Genomic DNA, 20,974 nt, shown 5'->3' on the forward strand with positions numbered 1-20,974 from the left:
CGTGAGAAAGCAGCATGGGGTGGTGGCCAAGTACTAGACTGAACGGCTAGAGATCTGCAATCTCCCCAGGCTCTGATGAAATGGAGCTGTGTGGCCTTGGGCAACTCACTCAGCCTCTCAGGCTGTCAGCTCCTTCACCTGTGAAATAATGAGGACGATTAGATGGTTGTCACGGTCACTTTCGCTCAAGAGCCCTGTGATTCCTAATAAAAGAATGACATTGTCTAGACTCTTGTTCCAGGCCGAGGGTTAGGATACACTCTTCTTTGGAATATGTGAATAAAACAGAGTTTTGTTGGAGTTGAAATGCCCACCAAGTGCCCTCCTTGGGTGCCTCTCTAAGCTGAGGCGAAAGTGAAACCGAGCAGGGCAATCCATTCGGGTGAGCACCAGTTGTGTAGAATGTGTACTTAGGGACATTTCTACACTATTAGCATCAGTAAACAGGCATTTCTCTGCCTGTCCAGCATTGCAGCAGAAGCGCTCATATAACCTTGATGCATTTCAAGCATTTGTTATTTGGAAGAAAAGAGGCTAACAGCCTGCCTTTCAGAAATCTCTCAAGATCCATGACAGGTGGATATTGTTAAAGGGTTAGGAAAATGTCCCTGTGCTCTCAAATAAAAATGGTTTGAAAATTCATTAAGGCCAGAGGAGCCATTCAGGAAAGATGACAGATGGAATGTTTGTGCCTATGTTTAAGGATCGGAGATGAGAAATGAGCCTCTTCTGACTTGGGCTCTTGTTGCTAGAGGTGAGCATTCCAAATGCAAGGAATGAGGGAAATCAGAAGTTCCTGGGAGCCTTGAAGAGCTTGAGGGTGGAAAGACAGGAGCTAGGCTGGGTTGACCTCTCGCTTTCTGGGCAGACCACTCCTCACTCACTGGCATCCCTCCTTTCTGGCCCTGATACCAACACTCAGTATTTCAGCCGCACTATTCTGGGGAGCGTAGGACAGGGAGAAAAGAAATGAGGTGTCAGGGAAAAAAAACACCATAAAAATGCAAAAAATATAACAAAAGAGTCCAGGAAATGGCAGAGAATGGTGTTTTTAGAAACCTGCTATAAATTTGTTGAGCCTCTAGAGTAATCTTTATGTCAGAGGTACCAGGAAATCTTGGTGCACTGCCAAGTTATAAGCTACATGTAAAATTTATTTTAGCTATATGGAGTTAAGTGATGTCTGTGAAGCAGAATGGTCACCGGAGCCGTTCTGCGAGCTATCCTGTGACACGATGTGGCACAGCATGTAAAATTTATTGTGAACAAGAAATGAGGATAGCAAAGGGTACTATTAAGCAGAAGTCAGAGATAGATGGAGAAGGTCCTGAAACACAGGAGAACTCGGACTCATGATTTTACTAGATGCATGGACAGTGCATGGTCAGTTTTACTTGATCAGTGACGGGATGCTCAATGGAGACCACGTGATTTGTGTGCCATTAACTGTGGATACTTTCGAAGACACAGAGAGACATTGTTATACGGTATTTGTGAATGATATGTAATCATCGCTGACTGGTTGCATGCCATTTTGGGTATTTTTTATCTCTTCAAGTGTGAGATTCAAAATTCTTATAGTCAAAATATGTCAAATAAGCACATTCGCACATGTGTACACATGAATGCACACGCTCACACACGCACGCACACACACACACACACACACACACACACAACACTACTGTTTAGGGCTTCATTGTTTTTAGATGGTTCTTAATTGCCAGAGAAAGCTTTCAGGCTGATGTCCTGTTATGGCTTATCGAATAAGTCTTAGTCCATATTTCCAGAATGTCTTCATATTGATTGCACCACATAAGAAGCACTTTTCAGTGATTTTTAATTGGTTTTCTATAACGATGGCAACTATATGTACTACATTTTCTAGGATGATCCCGATTTCAAGGACTGAGATAATTGTCTCTCTAAGTACATAAATAATAGTCAGAGCATGGGCTCCAGTTTTCATCTCACACAACATGATCATTACATCTATATTTTATTTCAGCCCAGGTCATAGAATCTGAGCACACTACTGTGCCGATGACATGCTACTGAGAAGAGATGAGAGGGGCAGTGATGAGCAGCACATCGGTTAGCTTTTCTGGCTGGGGAGAAAGACCAGCTCTCTCCTCCCTGATTCCTCATTAGGCCAGGTCACGTTCTTTCTGTTTTTACCCCTCCTTCTTCCCTATCTCTTCCTACACTCTTAATTAGTATATCAGGGACAGTCAAGGGGTGTGTGAAGAAGAGGGGTCACCAGCATTTTGCCTTCTGCAACTTTTTGTTTAGAGTTATAGGATTGAAAAAATCAGAGTATATAGTGAAAAACTTCTTCCTATCTTGAGACTTCTGGAATTGTTTGTTTGAGTGCTTTGGAAGTCTACATGGATTTTTTTCAGGGGAGGAGAGTGTTAGAGATGATTGGAATTTCGACAGCAGAAGTATTTGGTTGTCTGTTTGCAGCATTAATTCCAATGGTTTAACATGGCGGGAAAGGAGATAGGGCTCAGGGTGAAGGAGTTGGAAGGTAAGATGGCTTGATAGCCAAGCTGAGATTTGTGACGCATCAACTACTGCTTGGTTCTCTGCTTTGCATCAAAGTAAACTGTTGACATTATTCTTTTTACTTAGAGTGCTGGTTTCTTGGCTGGAGACTGAAGAAAATATTACGTTGTAGATATTTGGGCAAGTCACATGTGATGAGGAAGATTCTTTAAGGTTACGTGTGATCTTAAGGTCACCTTGATAGAGTCGGCTATGACAAAAACTACAGCTGGAAGATCTTTCTGAATTCTAGGCAATTCTAGAAGCTTCTGGAGTTGTGGGTCTTCACTCCAGAGCTCTGTTACTTGTAGGAGTACGCTAATTCTTGAAGGTCTGTTTTATTTTAGTCTCCCTTTTTTGTGGCTTATTTTTCTGTACCTCGAAGCTTCTCACATTTTCCTTTGTTTCTTTTTCCTTAAAAACATTTTTATCACCCCCCCCACCAAAGAATCCTTGTACCAACTAGAAGTCACTCCCCATCTCACCCTTTCCTTGGCAAACCTAATTTCATTTTCTGTAGATTTGCCCAGTCTAGACATTTCATTTAAATTGAATCGTACAATACATGGCTTTTTGTGCCTGGCTTCTTTCTCTTGGCATAACGTTCTCGAGGCTCATCCATATTGTAGCATAAGTCAGTACTTTATTCCTTTTTATTGCAGAATAATATTCCATTTTCTGGATACACTGCATTTTGTTTATCCAGAAATCAGTTAAGAGACATTTGAGTTTTTTTTATACTATTATAAATGAAGTTGTTTTCTTACTTGAATTTTGGTGTGTTAATTGCTAGTGTATAGAAATACAATTAATTCTTGTATGTTGGTCCTGTATCCTGCAACCTTGCTAAACTTTATTTTTATTAGTTCTAAGAGCTTTTTAGTAGATTTCTTGGGATTTTTCTATTTATAACATCATATCATTCTGTGAATAGAGATAGTTTTACTTCTTTTCCAGTGGATGTCTTGTATTCTTACAAGTTCTGCTTCCACCTATCTTTAGTTTGCTACAATGCGTCATGTTTCTAACTCAGTATCATAGCTTCTCTTTTTGCCATCTTTTTGTATGTTCTGAATTTTCAAGTTTAAATAGAGATAGAGAAAAGGGAAAAAAGACATAGAGAATCTGATTAGCTCAAGTGTTAGTTATTATTTTTGTTTGGGCAAAACTTTGCATTCTAGTTCATAGGTCTCTGGCTAATAAATGCTTCCATTGGGTTAGAGAATCACTAATAAGCTGAGGTCAGAGAGGAAGGGAGACCACAGGTTCTGGGTATTGCAAGACATTTTCTTTAGAAGGGGATGTAGGCATGGCCTGGCTTTGAAATTGATATAGATAGAACAATATTGTTATAGTAGGGATTTTTCCAAGAATAAGATGTATCCTTTTTCTTTTGTTTTTTTTTAATTTCGGAAGGTTTCTTTGTAGGTTGTAATGTTGTTGGTTGAAATAGATTATGAATTCTGAAGTATTTTTATTGAGGCATAATTGACATATAACATTTTAGTTTAAGGTATACAGCATATTGATTGCATATTTGTATTTTTTGAGAAATGATCACCACAATAAATCGAGCTAACATTTGTCCATATACATAGTTTCAAACATGTTTTTTCTTCTGATGAGGACTTTCAAGATCCACTACAGTTAAAAATACTGTATTGTATATCTCTTTTTAGATTATCTGATAAGACCTCTTACATGTTTCTGTATCACAAAAAGTGAAGGTACCACACTACTCTTTTATGGTTAGCCTTCATCATATTTATTCGGTTGAATTAACTCTTGTAATATTCTAAGGAGATAAATATATTCAAGATAACTAGTGGTTCCTTCATCTCTGTACTCTCTCTAAGAAACTCTTTGTAATTGGTTATTTTGCAATGAGAAAGAAACTCTTTGCAATCGACAAGAATTGATTGAACAACTGTTTTATGTGGTTGTAATATGTGCTGTAATATTGGGGTAATAAGTGAAGATGTGTTTCTGGAGGGGAGTTTCCAAAGAAGCAAAAGACATAATTCCAGGGATTTTTAGTTCCCTGTAGAAGGAAGGTTAAAACATATTGCACAACTTGAGAACATATGCAAAATAACATGTAATCACAAAACTGCAGTACAGTTTAGATATACATATGTCGAAAAGAACAAAATGACATGTAATAAATTCAATACTCTGCTACTGACGAGGGATACAGAGATGAAAGAGACTTAGTCTCTGTCCTAAAGATTCTGACAGTAATGACTTAGGACATAACTGTAATTCAAAAATGTTACTGCATTTTTGTGGCTAGCTTTGCAATAAGAGGATGGCATGCTGTATTGTGGCTGGCTGCTTTTTAATGCCAAACGGTACTGAAGATAGTAGCATCATTAACCTAATTTATAAAGAGAATTATACGCCTCTATAAGACTGAGGTCATATGGCTAAACTTACATGTCACAGAAGAGTTAGCAAAACTTTTTTAAAAAACTGTGCATGTAGATAACTTGAAAATTATGTACTGGTCTTATAGAGGTGAAATGGAAACTTTCCAAAATAGATTTTCTCAACTTTGTCTGACGTGGTTTTAATTCCTCCACTAATTTATGCCATCTTTGTCAACCATTTAACTTTTCTCTGCCTCATTGGTATTAAGGCCTAACTAGCTTATGTAACTGAAGTGAAAGGAGACACAAAAACGTGCTCTGTATGCTTGTAAATAATTTATTTTCTGTTTTCTTACATGCTAATTTGAAAACTATAATATTTAAAATTTTACTTCACATAAAGAAATTAAACAGTTCATAGTTCATGAGATAAAGCTATAGACCAAATGCAGTGTTTTATTTTGGGGGAGCGGGGCTAAGACTAACATAAAGAAATGCGGAATTTTGCTTGAGGGATTTATTTATAGAATCTAGAAAAGCACTAGGACAGTACATCTCATTAAAGTGTGAGGAGAGAGAGGGAGGGAGGAAGGGAGGGTGAGAGAGAGAGAACGAGAGAGAGAGAATTTTTTAACTCACTAGCCTAAATTTCTAGAATACTATCTTCAACGCATGTTTCGTTAAATGAATGAACTTTATGGCAAGTTGTCCCATTAGAAGCCTTTCCGGTAGTCCAGACCACAACTCCCAGAATGCCACGCTCCTCTTGTGCCCACGGATTAAGACGAGAATGTCCCATCACCCTTGGCGCCAGATGGAGACTACAATTCCCAGTATGCCTTGGGAGTTCCGGAAACCTTGTCAAATACCACCTGTTGTCATAGTATCCGGGTCCGGGGCAACCAATCCGGGCACCGCTAAGCAGTAGAGGCGGGCCCTTTGTATCTCCCACCAACCGAAGGCATCTTATTGTGGAGCGTGACCGGAGGAGGAGGGAGCTCAGCACCGGCGCCTTCTCCTTGCTTCTTGGGGTCGTGGCCTTGCACCCGCTGTGCGAGGAAAAAGTCCGGGCACGTCCACGCGCGTGTGTGCGCGTGGGGCCTGAGGTGCTCGTGGGTCCACGCTAGGTCTCTGCGGGGACAGAAGAAGCCATGGGCGGGACCGCCAGCACCCGCCGGGTCACCTTCGAGGCGGATGAGAATGAGAACATCACCGTGGTGAAGGGCATCCGGGTGAGTGACAGTGGGCGGGTGGAGGGTCAGCACTCACACTCGGACCCCAAACCTACGACCTTCCCGGGATCCACACAGCCCGGTTACCCCTACCTGGACCCCCAAGTATTGTCCGATGCGAAGCCGAGTTCTCTGCAAAGAAGCTTGAAATTTCAAGACTTGGGACATTTCATTGAGAGATTTCCTGGTTGTGTGCCAAGTGCTGAGCACAGCTGGGTAGTGGGGGTCGCCAGGGTGATTGGACTCTCCAAACGCTCACAGTCTAGTCTTGACTGTATCGCTCACTAGTTGTGGAACTTGATTCGAAACCCCTGCCTCACTGTGCCCATCTGTGAAATGGGACTTGTTTCATTCCTCCTGGCTTCAGGACCCAAACCCTGCTTTTGCACTGCTCTCATCACCTCTGGTGTGGTGAGTTGGGATTTTAATTAGCACTTGATCTGCTCTCTGTCAGTTACTATTCTTCCACTCGTACCACCTATTCCCCCAACACGCACACCCACGCACCCACCCACCCACCACCCCACCTCACAGACTTTTCTGGCCTGCCTCAGGTGACTTCTGGCTTCTCTGCCCTTCGCTTTTACTGGACATCTTGTCTTTCGCAGGCACCTCCTCCGTGGCCTGCCGCGCCTAAGTTTTGGAGTAGGCCCAGTTGCTTTATGACTGGTGTCTGCCAGCCTGATACGGCTTGAGATAGGATTGCATTTTTTTCAGCCATCTAGAAGTAATGCAGTCAGTTCCAACTGAGACATTGTGGAAAAATTTGAAATGTCCCCTGACTGTGCGTGATACATAAACTGAAAACTTGATTTTTCCCGGGGTGTCAGTATCCCAGCACTAAACTTCATTAACACACTCCTCTCTGCACTTGAATTTGGAGCCTCCCATTTTTGGAAGTATGCCTGAATCTAGTAAATAACGCACTTTGACTTCTGAAAGTCTTATAATAGTTTATATATTTTTTTCTCTGTTACTACACAACCAGCATTAAGTAAATTTATATGTGTAAATTATTTTTAGCACTTGTTACTAGGAAATAAAACTTAACTATTTGAAGTGTTTAAAAATACTTTTTACTCTGAAACTGTTCCCTTGACAAGAATTTATTAAAGTTTTCTTTATAGAAACTCAGACTGTTGAACTCAATTTTTGGTCTTTGAGCAGCATTTCTTTATATCGTGTTAATGGTAGTACCACATTTTGTAATAAAATGTCTGAGGGTGCATTCTTTGCGTTGTTGTGCTTTAGTTGGTACTCTTTGGAGTAAAATAAAAATCATTGTAAACTCGGAGTTTTATGTAGAGATGTGTTTAATCTTGCCTTTCTTTAGGCTTTGTTCCAAACCAGAGGGTGAAAAAGAAATAAAAGTAAGAAAAACCAAAACGAATTTTAAGTGAGAAGACATTGGCTAGAAAAGTGGATAAATCCATGTTGTCATATTCTAGTAGTATGACAGATACAGTATGACAGCAGACAAAATTAAAAGAGAAGTTAGCCACTGCACAGAGATTCATATCAAATATTAGATAAGGTTAAATAGGAGAAGTATGATAATAGGGACAGATAGTGTATTAAAATGGAAAGGTTTGCTAAAAAACTTTTTTTAAAAAACTTTTCTTTTCCTTTTCTTTTTTCTTTTTTTTTTTTGTTTACAAAAGAAGCTATGTCCTTTGGCCACTCATCTTAATGGAAGTATTCTTTATTTTTTTTCTCTCATGGTATTCATGTGATCTATACCATATTACAGTGCCAGCATGCAGCGTGCTCATTTTGACCTCTGTGCTCTTTTTTTTTTTCTTTTTTTCAGTATATACCCTTCACCTGGAATGCCCTTGCACTATTCCCTGTTGCTTCCAATCCTTCCTTTTCAAGGATGATTTGCAATCTCTCTGAGCTTCAGCTTTCTCATCTACAAAATGATGGGGCTTGAGTACATCACTCAGATCTCTAATCTTTTCCAGTTGTGAAATTCTGTGAGTCTGGTGGCACTGTAAGTTTCATGTAGTCATACTCAGCTCATTGCAGTGTCCTTTAAAAATGGCATGCCGTTGAATTGTTGAGTGCGCAGGGGTCATTGTGATTTCTTTGAGGTCATGGTCAAAAGAGCATCAACTTAGAGTTAAATAGACCTGTTTAAATCTCAGCTTAGGCAATTACCAGCCTGAGGCCTGTACAAGTCACTGATCATATATCCTTATCCTTAAAGGGGAATACCATCACTTCTCTTGTGGTAAGAAGAGGAGGTAAGGTATTTAAAGCATGTGCCACACTGTAGATTTTTAATAAGAGGCAGCTGTTATTTTAGGGTTCCTTCCACATCGAATGTTCTAAGATTCTTTGGAAGTTCCGTGTAGTGGAGTGGAAAGAACAAGTGCTTCAGAACCAGGCAGACCCGGTTTGGTCCTAGCTCTGCTCTCACTAGTGGCCCTGGACAAGTCACTTTTGATTGTGTTTCCCTGTTCAGTATATCTGGATAATGCAGTCTACTTGCGATACTTGCATATTCGGAACTACTTGAGAGAACTTGACGTGTGTGTCAGCATCTGACATAGTGTCTAGTACTTTGAGAGCGTTTGTATTTATATGAGTAGCAGCTGTTAATTAGAGCTATTCAAGGGAGTGGATAAGTAAACTTACGTTAACTTAATAGATAAAAATAAAAGCATTTTGTGCTCCCACAGTCATACCTAAGAGGTGTGGATTGGGAAATGGGAGTCCTGAGTTCTGCACCTGATTACCTGTGTGATTTTTGTCTGGGCGTTTTTAGATGTGCTTCAGCTAATCTGTATATTTTACTTAGCTTGGAACAGTCATCTTGCTCCCTTTGAGGCACGGGGAAGGATAAGAAACACTCTCAGTATCAGAAGTGAGCCCCCTGTTTTTAGCTCAATTGATTAAAATGTGCTGCTGAGGCCCAAACATCAGTGTTGAATTGCAGTCGGGTAGTTCAACTGGACTGAGGAAAACTTTCCAAATTTTACCCGTTGTCTAACGTGTCATCATTCGTAACAAATGAGCATGTACCAGTGATTCAACAGACTTAACTCACGGCTGGAAAACGAATTCTGTGTTCCACTGATAAGGACAATAAGTTCATCTTCATTTATCTTAATATGCAAAGAGTAACAGTAAGCAACATAAGACTTTCAGTAACTGGGCTGCATTCTTTAATCAAGTTTTTCCAGATTTTTCTTGCTCTGGTCCTCAGTAGCTAGCAATTACAGGACCTACTTAAAATTTTAAGTTTAAGGTTTCTTCTCACCTACTCGGTGTCATATTCATGGTATTTGTAAGGTCTTGTGTTTTCTCCCCTACCCTTAGCAATTGATAGCTTTCCCCCACTTTCATAACATAACCTGTATATTTACACCCAATTCTAACTTTGAATCTGAACTCATGGGTTGGATAAAAGGCCGCCTTCTTGCTTTGCCCTCTTCTCCAATTTCTTGCGATAGAAAGACCAAGCATTTTCATTATTCATATTACGTGTGCTTAATAGGATTTTTCTGAGCACCTGCTGTGCCTGCTTGGAAGGTATGCCTTCCACTCTGTCTTACAAGTTTATCTGAAACGTCAAAGCTGTGAGTGAACTCCTCCAGAGCAAATGTCAACTTCAATGAGTATCATTTTCAAAGTAATATTTATCATGCTTTCCAGGCATAAGCTCTTCTCTGCACTGTCCTTGAAGTTGCAAGCTGAAATTCACAGGAGCCAGTTAAGGTACTATGGATACTTACATGGAATATAGCTAGTGCTTTGAGAAGCACTGGCAGTTGAGAGCCCCTAAAGGATGGGATTATTTAGTGTGGGATGTTGAGGGTCCTGAGAGAATACATGAATAGAGGCTACAAATGTAGTCATTCGTTGGGAGGGTTGAGGAATGCTGTCCGGGTAATTTAGTTAACTGGTAGATGATTGCCCCTTTCCACTTTAGAGTCCACGAATCCTTGGTTGTAGCACCATGTTCAGCTTTCTGGGCTTTATAGACAGTATAAGTTCATGTTTTTCATGAATAACAAATGCAAAGAAATACAACTGACAAACTACAAAATAGGCCAAAAATTACATTATGTATGTATGTATATGTGTGTGTGTATATATACACATATATATGTATATGCTAATATATATATGGCAGTCCCCTCTCCCCCATGCCAATAAGGAAGTATTTGGGAATAATTTCTTCCAAATAATGACAATTTTTGGAGCCTATGTCTTAAAATGGTAGTTGAAAAGAAAACCAGTACAGTGGTACCTCGGTTTTCGAACGTCTCTGTTGACGAACATTTTGGTTTATGAATGCCGTAAATGCTTTGGTTTTCGAACACTACTCAGAAGTTGAACTTGTCACGCGGCTTCTGCTGAGTGCAAGACCCTGAGGCCTAGCTGTCGGCTGTTTTTGCACGTTTCAGAACTCGTGGATTAACGTTTGGAAACTGAGGTACCCCTGTACTCTCATAGATGATGACCTATGCTACATGGAAGGAACACCACATGTGAAAAATGGGTCTGAGTACTTTAATCAATTGGATAAGGCACATCTGGAAGAAGAGGCAAAAGTGTGATGGAGGTTGAGGGTCTGAATTGTTTCTGTCTCCTGTGGCTCTAACTCTACATCTTATTATAGAAAAGGGCAACTTAAAAGGAGTTCTCTTCCTGTTACTCAGTTCCTTGAAGTAGAAATCCGTTATTTTTTTCCATGTCAGCCAGTCTTTTGTTTCGGAGAAAATGCTGGATTCTGGGTTGGTGGGTGATGTATTTGTGCTAATTTTAGATAAGACCGACCAAGGAGGGTGGGAAGAGCTGAGTGGCGGGGCGAGAGATGACACACATCTTTTCCTCTTCTCTGGAGCACATGCTGCTGTGGTGAGTTGTACAAACCGAAAATTGGCAAGCCCTACTGACTTACGTTGGGAGGAGAGGCAGAGAATAGGGTGGATAATCCAAGTCAGTGCATTGAACTCTGCTCTGCTGGCAGGCCCGCTTCTCTTGGTTCTCCCTTAGATTTGAGCCAAGGGCTTCTTCCGTTAGTTCACTGACTGCTGTGAATCTGTAAGCTGTGGACTCTGCCCAGAACAGTGCAATCAGCAGATAGTTTTGCAGACAATTGAATTATCCAGAGACTCCTGAATCCATGGACATCAGGGCATAATTCTAGCATTAATGTGTGTGGGAGGGGGTATTTCACCAGTCTTTGTTACAAATAATTTCTGTAAATTACACTTAGTAATTGCCTTGATGGAGAGTCCAGAGATGTCTGGAAACCAGGTATAGTAGCTGAAGCTCTTTAGATAGGAAAAAACTTTCCATGAGAAGCACTCTGTTTAAGGAAAGAGGTTTCCTAAAGAAGTTGCTTCTTACACGGAAGTTTCTTAGCCAGCCCTTGCAGAAACTTATGTTGTACTTTTGACCCCCTTTTTTGCGTCATTTTGCGTCACAAGTTATTCTACAGCTACAGATTGTGTATATAACCCCTGGCCAGCGTCTCTAAATCTTGTCAGCTGCTTCACAAGTGAGAACCACAGTTTACAGAGGAGATCCAGGTGAGTGTGCAGGCTCGAACTTAGTCTGACAGCTCTAAGTCCTGCAGCTCGAAGGTCGGCTCAGCGGGTATTCCCTTGAGGTACCAAGGATAGCATGGCTGATGTGTTGCGGCGACAGCTGTGAGTGGACTGGGGCTGGCGCTTACAGTAAGCAGTTGCCACGTAGGCTGCCATGGGCGCTCCTTTGGGAGGGCCTGAGAATGCACTTCCGAATGACTGCAAGACCTACGACAACAAAAGGTTGGCTCTCAGAAGGCAACCCGACAGTACGTTCATCAACTCAAACAGTGAACTGTGCTCCTTTGGAGGACGTGCTTATACATTTACTGAGATACAACCAAAGACCGCATGGGGAGGTGTGTCGAGTTGATGTTAGAATTTGACATGGAGTAACAAGTTTTGGGGCCTCAGATAAGCCACAAAAAGACATACAAAGTTAACAAGAAACAATTCGTGATTAGATTGAAAGGGACGTGGCACTTTCACTACCTGAAGAGCACAGATAGGGACCCAGAGCACTTTATGTACTCGTCCCGGGACTTAGGCCGCCGTACCTGGCAGTGGCTACACCGTGTGGGCAAGGAGCTCAGGACAAACTCGGGCTGAGCTGATGACAGTGAAGCAAGATGAAGGATCTGTTGACGTCCCAATGGCCGGAGCTCAATTAGTAATAACTCTACCACATATTTGTGTGGCAGGTTGCAGTTTGTGATACATCTGTAACCCTTCCTATAACTCCACGGCTATGTGGTATTTTCAGTTTTCAGGGAAGGAAAGTGAGGACCATCGAGCTGAGTTCTCTAAGGTTGAGAGCTACCGTGTCTCCCCGAAAATAAGACCTAACCGGAAAATAAGCCCTAGCATGACTTTTTAGGAGGACATCCCTGGAACATAAGCCCTAATGCGTCTTTGGAGCAAAACTTAACACAAGACCCCATCTTATTTTTGGGGAAACACAGTAGTAGGCAACCAGGGCTTTTTCCTCTATTCTGCGCCAGCTTTTTGCTTTACTCTTAAAGAATAACACTTGTGAGGCTGCTTTACGGATTGGAAGGACTTTCTGTATTCATTTGGAAAGCAGCAATAGACAATGGCAAGGCATGAATTTTGGTGAGTGGTATTTGGAAGTACGGATCGCCTATCTCCAGTATAGGTGAGGGTTTATAGCTAATACTTGATTTTTAGCAAACACATTCACTTCTGATTAGGTAAAAGAAATATATGTAGTGTAGTTAGATTTCTTTTGACTTTGACCTGAAATATAGAAATATAAATTAAAATATTTGTCAAATTAGATTTATATATATTAGGTTTAAAGATAAATTAGATATGTAACATAGTGTATATAATAGTATAGAATACATAGCATATATGATACTATGTGATGTAATATAAAATATGTAGTATAGCTTACTATATTGATATATATAATGTAGTACATTTTGTATTGAATGAACTTTATATACATTATATATCAATTAAAATAGGTTTAAAATTCTAAAACTTAAGGCTCATATGCTTTTCTTAAGAGAAAGTGATAATATTTTTATTTTATCAAGTGGGAATTGAAGGAGTTTATTGTTTAGTAGAGAAAGCACTGGACTAGAGACTGGGGGTCACACTTGTCCTGATGGCAGCAGGAACTGGATATTATCCGCATCTCTTTTTCTCCCTTGTAAATTGAGAGGACTGGAGTCAAAGGGTTCTTCCTAAGATATAGCTCAGCTTTGCGGGTGAGTTTCCGCAACAATCTCAGTGGCTGTCAGTTGTTAGAAAAGATGCACTGGGCCCTGGCATTTTCAAACAGAAAGCCCTTGGGCACTCTCCTTTCTAACCTCACTTCTCTTCTAAGAAAGGAATCGTGGGTTTTTCGTTCAAAGGTCACAACTTTTGAGTTGCTCTCTCTCCCTTTACTGTCTCACCTCCATGCTGGTTTGCGTCCTGAGATGTAAGTCACTGTTCATCCTGAGATGTACAGACTGTTTTGTTCACTGACGTATCTGAAGGGCCTCAATTAGTGCTTGGCCTAGGAAACGTTTTTTGAATGAATGACTCACTAATATATAGGAACTCACAATTTTGTGGAAAGGCGGAAAAGCAAATACTTGTTCTACCACTGGGGGACCATATTGGAGGTTTACGCAAGGTGCGATGGGGCGGAATTGGAACGGAATGGGGAGCTGGTGAGAGAAGGCTTTGGGGTGTTTGAACTGGACTTTGAAAGGTGATTCCCTCCCAAGGGGTCAGGGGAGAAGGCAGTGTAGACAAAGCGATGGCAAGTAGCAGGTGTAGCTGGAGAACGGGGTACGAAGGGTTACGGCAAAGCTATGGAAGTTGGGGTCGGAGAGTTAGGCCGTCACCACGTGATGTCTTGAGTGCCAGGCAAAAGAATTGGGACGTTCCTGTCAACAGAAGGTAACTATTGAAGGATCTGAAGCAGATAGTTCATTCCATAATCAGATTTGCATTTTAGGAGAATTACTGATGGTGCCATGAATTCCGGTAGGGAAAACACGATGGGAGAAGAGGTAGAGGAAGTAAGTCGTGGCGAAGAGAATGAGGGAGAGAGAAGAGTCGAGGGCTGTCGTCTGTTTTGATTTAGGGACCTGGATGGAAGTGGTGTCCTTAATGAGATCAGGCAAGAGGAAGGAGATTCTAGCAAACGTGAATTCAGTCTGGGACATGTTTGGTGCAAGGTGCTTGGAGGTGCCCACTAGGCGGACCCATGTACAGGCTTGGCGTTTGGGACATAGGTCTTGAGTTGGAGATAATGAATTTAGAATTCATTAATTTTTCAACAGCAGTTGAAAATCACAGGAATAGAGAGTACTGACAAGAGCACTGGAGTGAGAAGAAAATAAGGCAAAGAAGAATGTGGAGCCCTCCAGCATTAAGGGTGGGCAGGGCTGGCGGTGTCTGCAAAAGAGATAAGATGTGGCCAGAGTCCTAGGGCGGCCAGGACTGTGGGAGGTGAGGTCAGAAAAGCCAAGGGAAGGGTTTCTGGGATAGGAGGCACTAAAGGGCATCCATGTAAATTAGGTGCTTTGTTACTATATGCTTATTTATATTCATATAAACATAAAAGTTCATTTGTTTGGTCTGTGCTGCCTTTTATCAGCACACTTTCACTGATGTATAGGGTTACAAGCCAGATTGTGGTGAGTGAAGGAAGAGGAGATTCACGAAGGTCCTTGAGGATTGGGGGGGGGGGATCACCCAGTTACTTGACCGGACACCTGGGCATCCTTGAGGAGTTCTGCTTCCCTCCTACATCTAGTCAGACACTTAGTCTGGCGTGAAAAGGGGGTGCCTGAATGTGACCTTGAGACTCAGACTTTCTGGGTTTGAATCCTGGCTTCAGTACTGATGAACTGTAAAATCCAGGGCAAGTAATTTAATCTGTCTGTGCTTCTGTTTCCTCACGTCTACAATGGTGATAACAAAAGTATGTATCTTACAGGATTGTTAAGGGTTAAATGAGTGAAGTGCTTAGTTTAGTGTAGTGCCTGGCACAAAAATACGCAGGTAATAATCAGTGAACGTTAGCTATGTTGAATCCTAAATATCTTTTGAGTGTGTTCTCCCTGGATTACCTTAATCGTTTCTTTTGAAACAACTTTATGGCGCTATAATTTACATATTACAAAATTCACCTGTTTTCTGTATGCAACACTTTCTCATAAATGCACTGAGTTGTACAAGCATCACCACAATCCAGCTGTAGAACGTTTTCTTCACCCCAATAGACTTACTCGTGCCTGTTTACCATTAATCCCGACTCCCACCCCAGCCTTAGGCAACCACTTATCTACTTTCTGTCTAGACAGACTTGCCTTTTCTGGGCAGTTTATATAAATGAAATTATATGAGGCCTTTTGTGTCTGGCTTCCTTCACTTTAATTGTGTTACAGGTTTATGTATGTTGTGTCATATACCAGAGCTTCATTTCTTTTATTGCTGAATTGTATTCCATGGTACGGATATGTACTGTTTTGTTTATCCATTCACCAGTAGATGGACATTTGTTTGTTTCCACTCTTGCTTTTATGAATAATGCTGCCATGAACATTTCTGTGCATGGCTTTGTGTGGACATATGCTTAATGGCTTCTTAATTGTTCCTTGAACCTCCTTCACTCCTTCAGGGGTCCTGCTTCTGTTTTTGTCCCCCCTCCAATCTGTTCTATACACTGGAGCTAGAGTGATCTTAAAGTAAGTCTGGTTGTGTCATTACCCTGCTGAAAATCCTTCAGCAGTGCCCATTTGCCCCCAGGATCAAGTTTAAACTCCTTTACTAGAAGAGCTTACTAAGATATTCAAACTCTAAAATCTTACTTCTCTCTCCACCTTCTCTTTCACTAAGCCCCCTCCCTCTCCAGCTCCCTGCTTTAGCCATTCTTTTATTCATTCATATCGTTTCATTCCTTTATTTATCCATTCATTCAGTTAACCAGGCTTATTGAGGCTCTGGGAATAAAGTAGTAGATAGGACAGCCACATCCCTGCGTTTGTGGAGCTTGCTTTCTAGTGTGAAAGACAGAGAGTAAACAAAGCATCAGGCAGTGATAAGTGCCGAAAAGGATGATGTGATAGAACTGGGAGGGTACGGGCGCGGGGGTTGCTGATGACTCTCAAATCTCCAGGCCTGAGTTAACCCTCAGACCCCTACCCTATTGCCAGTTCCTTGTTTATCTCCACTTGATGTCCAATGGTCGCAAGCCCTGTTTCTCATTATACCTTCTTGTCTTTCCTTCGGAGTACTCTTATCCTACTGCTCTTCCTAACTCCTATTCATCCTTCGCAGCCCCACTCCCGAAGCCCAGCTAGATTTCCTGCCCTTCCATCACAGGCTGACTGATTTGAGTGGCACCCTTCACATTGTATTTAAATTATATTTAGATGATTGTCTCCACGTTCAGCAACTTGATGACTATTGAATACCTAAAGTCCAGCCTCGTTCCTGGCACATAGTTGGTGCATAATAAAATCTGTTGAAAGACCCATTGTTTATGGTTTGTCTTGAGTGGGAGGGAGGGAGGGACACCATTTCCCTTGGGACTAGAGGGAAGGAAGGAGCTAAAGCCTGTTGCATGAATTAATTAATTTGCAGGATTAGGGGAGTAAAGTCGCAGGAGTTCTGATGGCTTACATTTTCTCAGAGATTACAATTTAGCAAACAGTGTAAAATGAAGTTATTTATAATGAGCCATGAACAGTGCATTAGAAGATGTAAAGAAGTGGTGCTGTGGGGTGCATCTTGGAATCTTAAAACTGTTCTTACTTGCGTTTAGTTTTATAGCTTACATTTAGCCTAATTTCTTTAGGCCGTTCGTTAGACATATTGATATGGATCATTAAATTGCTTGGATGCTGTTGTACTTTTTCCTTTCTAGTCCTTTTATAATTGATTTTATTTTGATGTTGCTTTTTCAGCTTTCGGAAAATGTGATCGATCGTATGAAGGAAACCTCTCCATCGAAGTCTCAGCGGTATTCTGGTGCTTACGGTGCCGCAGGTATTACAGAATTTTAATTTTAGATTTTTATTTTTATTTATTTATTTATTTATTTTTATATTTATTGGGGTAATTTTAGATTTTTAGTAGAAAAGTTGCAAGTGGTAAAAACATTCACTCGGTAGTCAGGTTCTTCTGCCCTTCTGTCTTTTGTCGTTTGGATGCTCCACTTCTCATAGGGAATGTTAGATACCGGGATCAGGGTTTCTTTTCAAACGTTTTGCACTAAAATTGGAATGAATCTGCTTTCAAACAGTCTTTGGGACTTTTTTTCCTCATCTAGCTCCTGCATCCTTGCTGCCAATCCTTTCTTTGGCTTCTGGGCCATACTCTTGGTTTTCCTCACTTGCATCCCAGTCTAGTGTTCTTTGCTGATTTCCACTAAGTAATCGTCTAATTGTGTGCCTTCTGAATCATTATGTAGATGCCCGTGACTCCCAAAATTATGGCTCTAGCCCTGACCTCTCCCCGAAACTCAACTTAGACGACTGCCTAGTTGAAAATCTCCACTTGGAGAGCTTCAGCCTGATACAGCCTAAACAAACCTTTTTCTTCTCCAGAGTTGCTTCTGCTCTCCACCTTTCCCAGTAAATGGCACAGGGATTCATCCTTGTTTCCTCTTTTCTGTATTCCGTCCGTTAGGCCGTTAGCCAGTCTTGTCAGACATGTCTCTAAAACACGTCTGAATATGTGCTTTCAGGTCTCTCTGCAGCTCCATTGCAGAGAACCAGCATCTCTGTACCTTGTCTTCTGCAGAATCGCTTAACTGGCTGCCTACTTTCACTCTTGTGTGCTTACACTTTGCCGTGCACACAGGGGCCTCCGCAAACCTTTATAAAATAATACGTTAGTTCATGTCACATCCCATGGATGGCTCTCCATGGTACATGGACTATAATTCGAACCCTTCCCTTAGCCTCTGAGTCACCATGACTGGTCCTTTCTACTTTTCCAACATCTTCTTTTGATATATGGATATGTTTAAAATTGGAATTTGACCTAAAATATGATTTGTTCTAGGTAGATTTGTTTTTTACTTACCATCCTAAGGAGAGAGGATGATGATAATGAAATAATGATGACATAGTGATGAATAATATTTAAATAGTGTTTATTATATACCAGGTACTCTCCTAAATCTTTCCTATGCCTTATCTCATTTAATCCTTACAACCTTATGAGGAAAGTACTGTTATTAAACCATTTCACATCGAAGGAAACTGAGACTTCAAGTGATTATATATTTTGCCCACAGTCACACACGGCTGGAAAGCAGTGGAGGAGAAAGTTGAATTCAAGTTTTTGACTCCAGAGAAAATACTGTTAACAACTGTGTTTTATTGTAGTTCGAATGACACCTTGTTTTGTTTGCAGAAAGGACGTGCCAGAAACCAATTGGAGGGAAAGAGCTGTCTTTTAGTGATATTCTGCTTGAGTTCAGGAAAGAATCTTCTATCTCTAAGTGCTTGTTGGCCCTTCTAGCCTTTTCCCATGTTGGCTCGCACTCAGGAGTGAGTCGAAGGAGAGGCAGTGTTTTCCTTCTTAGGTTGGCTTCTTAACCTAATACTGTGAGAGAGTGGGTGTGGGTGGGGAGGCTTTCTCCCAACACTCAGACACAGCCTGCAGAGCACGGCACTGGCATTGTGAGAAGCTCTGGCTACGCTGAGGAATCCATCCCTTCCTTTTCTAGGTTTGACATGGCTGACGAACTCTTGGTCAATGACCAGCCTGAAAACTCTTTGAATGTCACCTTGTGTTTGGGTGGCCAGGCTCGAGCTACACTTTTTCCATGGTAGCCACTGGTCACATGTGGCCTGAAGGTTTAAATGAAAACGAATTCAGATGAAATACAATTTAAAAATTTCCGCTCCTCAGTTGCACTAGCCACGTTTCAGTGCTCAGTCACGTGTGGCTGGTGGCTGCCGTATTGGACAGAGCAGATGTAGGGCATTTTCCTCATCGCAGACGGCTCTGTTGCCCAGCTCTAGTTTAGACGGTATCAGTGCTTGGCAGTGTGAGCTTCACCGGCTGATTTTAATGATGTGGTGACTGAGGTTGTGGAGCTAGCTGGCTTTGTGTGTTTGTAAATCTTGTTTCTTGCCTTTTCCACATCCCTGCTCCCACAGGATTGTGGGTAAATGGAAATATCAGGGAATATTTCCCCGAGCTATACTATCCCCTCATTCTGTAGCGCAGCTTCCTAACCTGTGAGGTATTAATCCCTTAGACTCAGAGTAGCTGGGGAACACCTGTGTACCCTCTCGCGCCATGCAAATTCAGTCTGCACCGTGGTGTGACGAAGGCTCAACCAGGCTCACGGCGTAGGTTCTTTTAATGGGTGTTTCCCTTACCCATGCCAACCTAACCCAAGAAAAGAACAAAGATTTGCCATGCTGTTTGGAAGTGATCTTGCCTTCAGGTTAAGAATGCAATTAGAGTATGATTGTTCAAATTAACAAAGATTTATTCTTTGTTATTCTTTGTGAATAATATATTTACAAAAGTAGAAGGCCTCAAAGTTTATGTTCTCATGCATTTGTCTCATCTGGGATTTTGTTAGTACTCAGTAATAGATTTCTTAAGATTTATAATTTAGATGTGTTATGACATAATTTCTCAAGTCTACAAAAATACATTGATAGAAGTGTGACCAGCCTTTTCTATATTTTTCAGTGTCAAGTGCATTATATATTAAATGTGAATTGAATTTTTAATGTTTACTAAGATACTTTCTTCCTCACAGGACTAATTCATATCAGCCCTAGGCTATTCATTCAAACGTGTGACTATAGGGCAGTGTATTTGGACTGAGAACCCTAGGATTTTTGTATATAGGACCTAAGTTTTATCATATACATAGTTTTGAGAATATAATTTATTCTATAAGAAAGTGAGTTCCCCTAAAGACTTTACTGAAACTATTTTTTTTGCCAAACCTTGAACCAGATCAATGAGTCGTTGCAATAAGTATTTGCATGTAAAGCTGTTCAGGCAAAATAATATACGATGTGACACACAGCAGATTGTAATGCCACTTTAATAAATGAATGTGCTTTAAAGAAATTAACTATGTCCTGGCTGCCTCAGATTCTTTGTGTGCAATGTGTTATTTCAACTATATTGGTTTGCTTTTACAGCAGGAGTGTGTTTTTTTTTAAGGCTGACATAAGAGGATACCATTGCACATAGTTATTATAAACTGAACCTTTTCATTAACATCTTGCACCTTTTGATTTTAAAAAGTCAATGTTGGATATTGCTTTTTCCTTTCCGCCCTGATCCTTTCGTTTTCCTGGCGTATGGTGAGGTCAGGCTGAGGAAACTGTCCCCAAATCTATATGACAAACCAGGCAGGAGGTGATATTAGGAGGCCAGTTGTTAGTTTCGTAAGCCACTAGCAACCAGATGAGAATGATGAATCTGGAAAAAAAGACAGATGAGCTTATGAGCTTACTTTTTTTTATTACCCTCACTGTGCAAGTTACTCTGTGCATTTCTTGTCATTGTGAAAAATAAGAAAGATGTCCCAGTTCGTGTTAAGTACATCACTGAGATCACTAAGTATTTGGGGTCCTTAACAAATTGCAGGAAACCAATTGGAGCAGGAAATGGCACAGCCTGAAGGAAACAGCCAGTTTAGGGAAACGGATTCTGCTCTAAGTTCTCTGTACCCCGCCCCCACCCCCCCACCCCAGAATCGGGCCTTCCTAGTCATTTTTAAGCAGCTCTTTAGGGTTCATTGAGACATAACTCCATAGGAGGAGTT

General features: G+C 41.1%; 1 protein-coding gene across 6 annotated transcripts in view; it reads left to right on the forward strand.

The window, feature by feature from the left end:
- The first annotated feature begins 5,879 nt into the window (after nt 1–5,879).
- The window catches only part of CHCHD3 (coiled-coil-helix-coiled-coil-helix domain containing 3), a 250,867-nt gene continuing 235,772 nt past the window's right edge, over nt 5,880–20,974 (forward strand). For 3 of the 6 annotated variants that reach the window (XM_019751017.3, XM_074315354.2, XM_074315355.2), the window contains exons 1-2: nt 5,880–6,148; nt 17,127–17,208. In XM_019751017.3, the coding sequence (XP_019606576.1) occupies nt 6,068–6,148; nt 17,127–17,208 (163 nt within the window). In that variant the 5' untranslated portion in view covers nt 5,880–6,067. The remainder of the gene's footprint in view (nt 6,149–17,126; nt 17,209–20,974) is intronic. The other 3 variants (XM_019751007.3, XM_019751025.3, XM_019751032.3) reach the window with 1 other exon arrangement.

This window comes from Rhinolophus sinicus, chromosome 8 (assembly GCF_057876585.1).
Source record: "Rhinolophus sinicus isolate RSI-liver-muscle chromosome 8, RSI-T2T, whole genome shotgun sequence".
Taxonomy (NCBI): domain Eukaryota; kingdom Metazoa; phylum Chordata; class Mammalia; order Chiroptera; family Rhinolophidae; genus Rhinolophus; species Rhinolophus sinicus.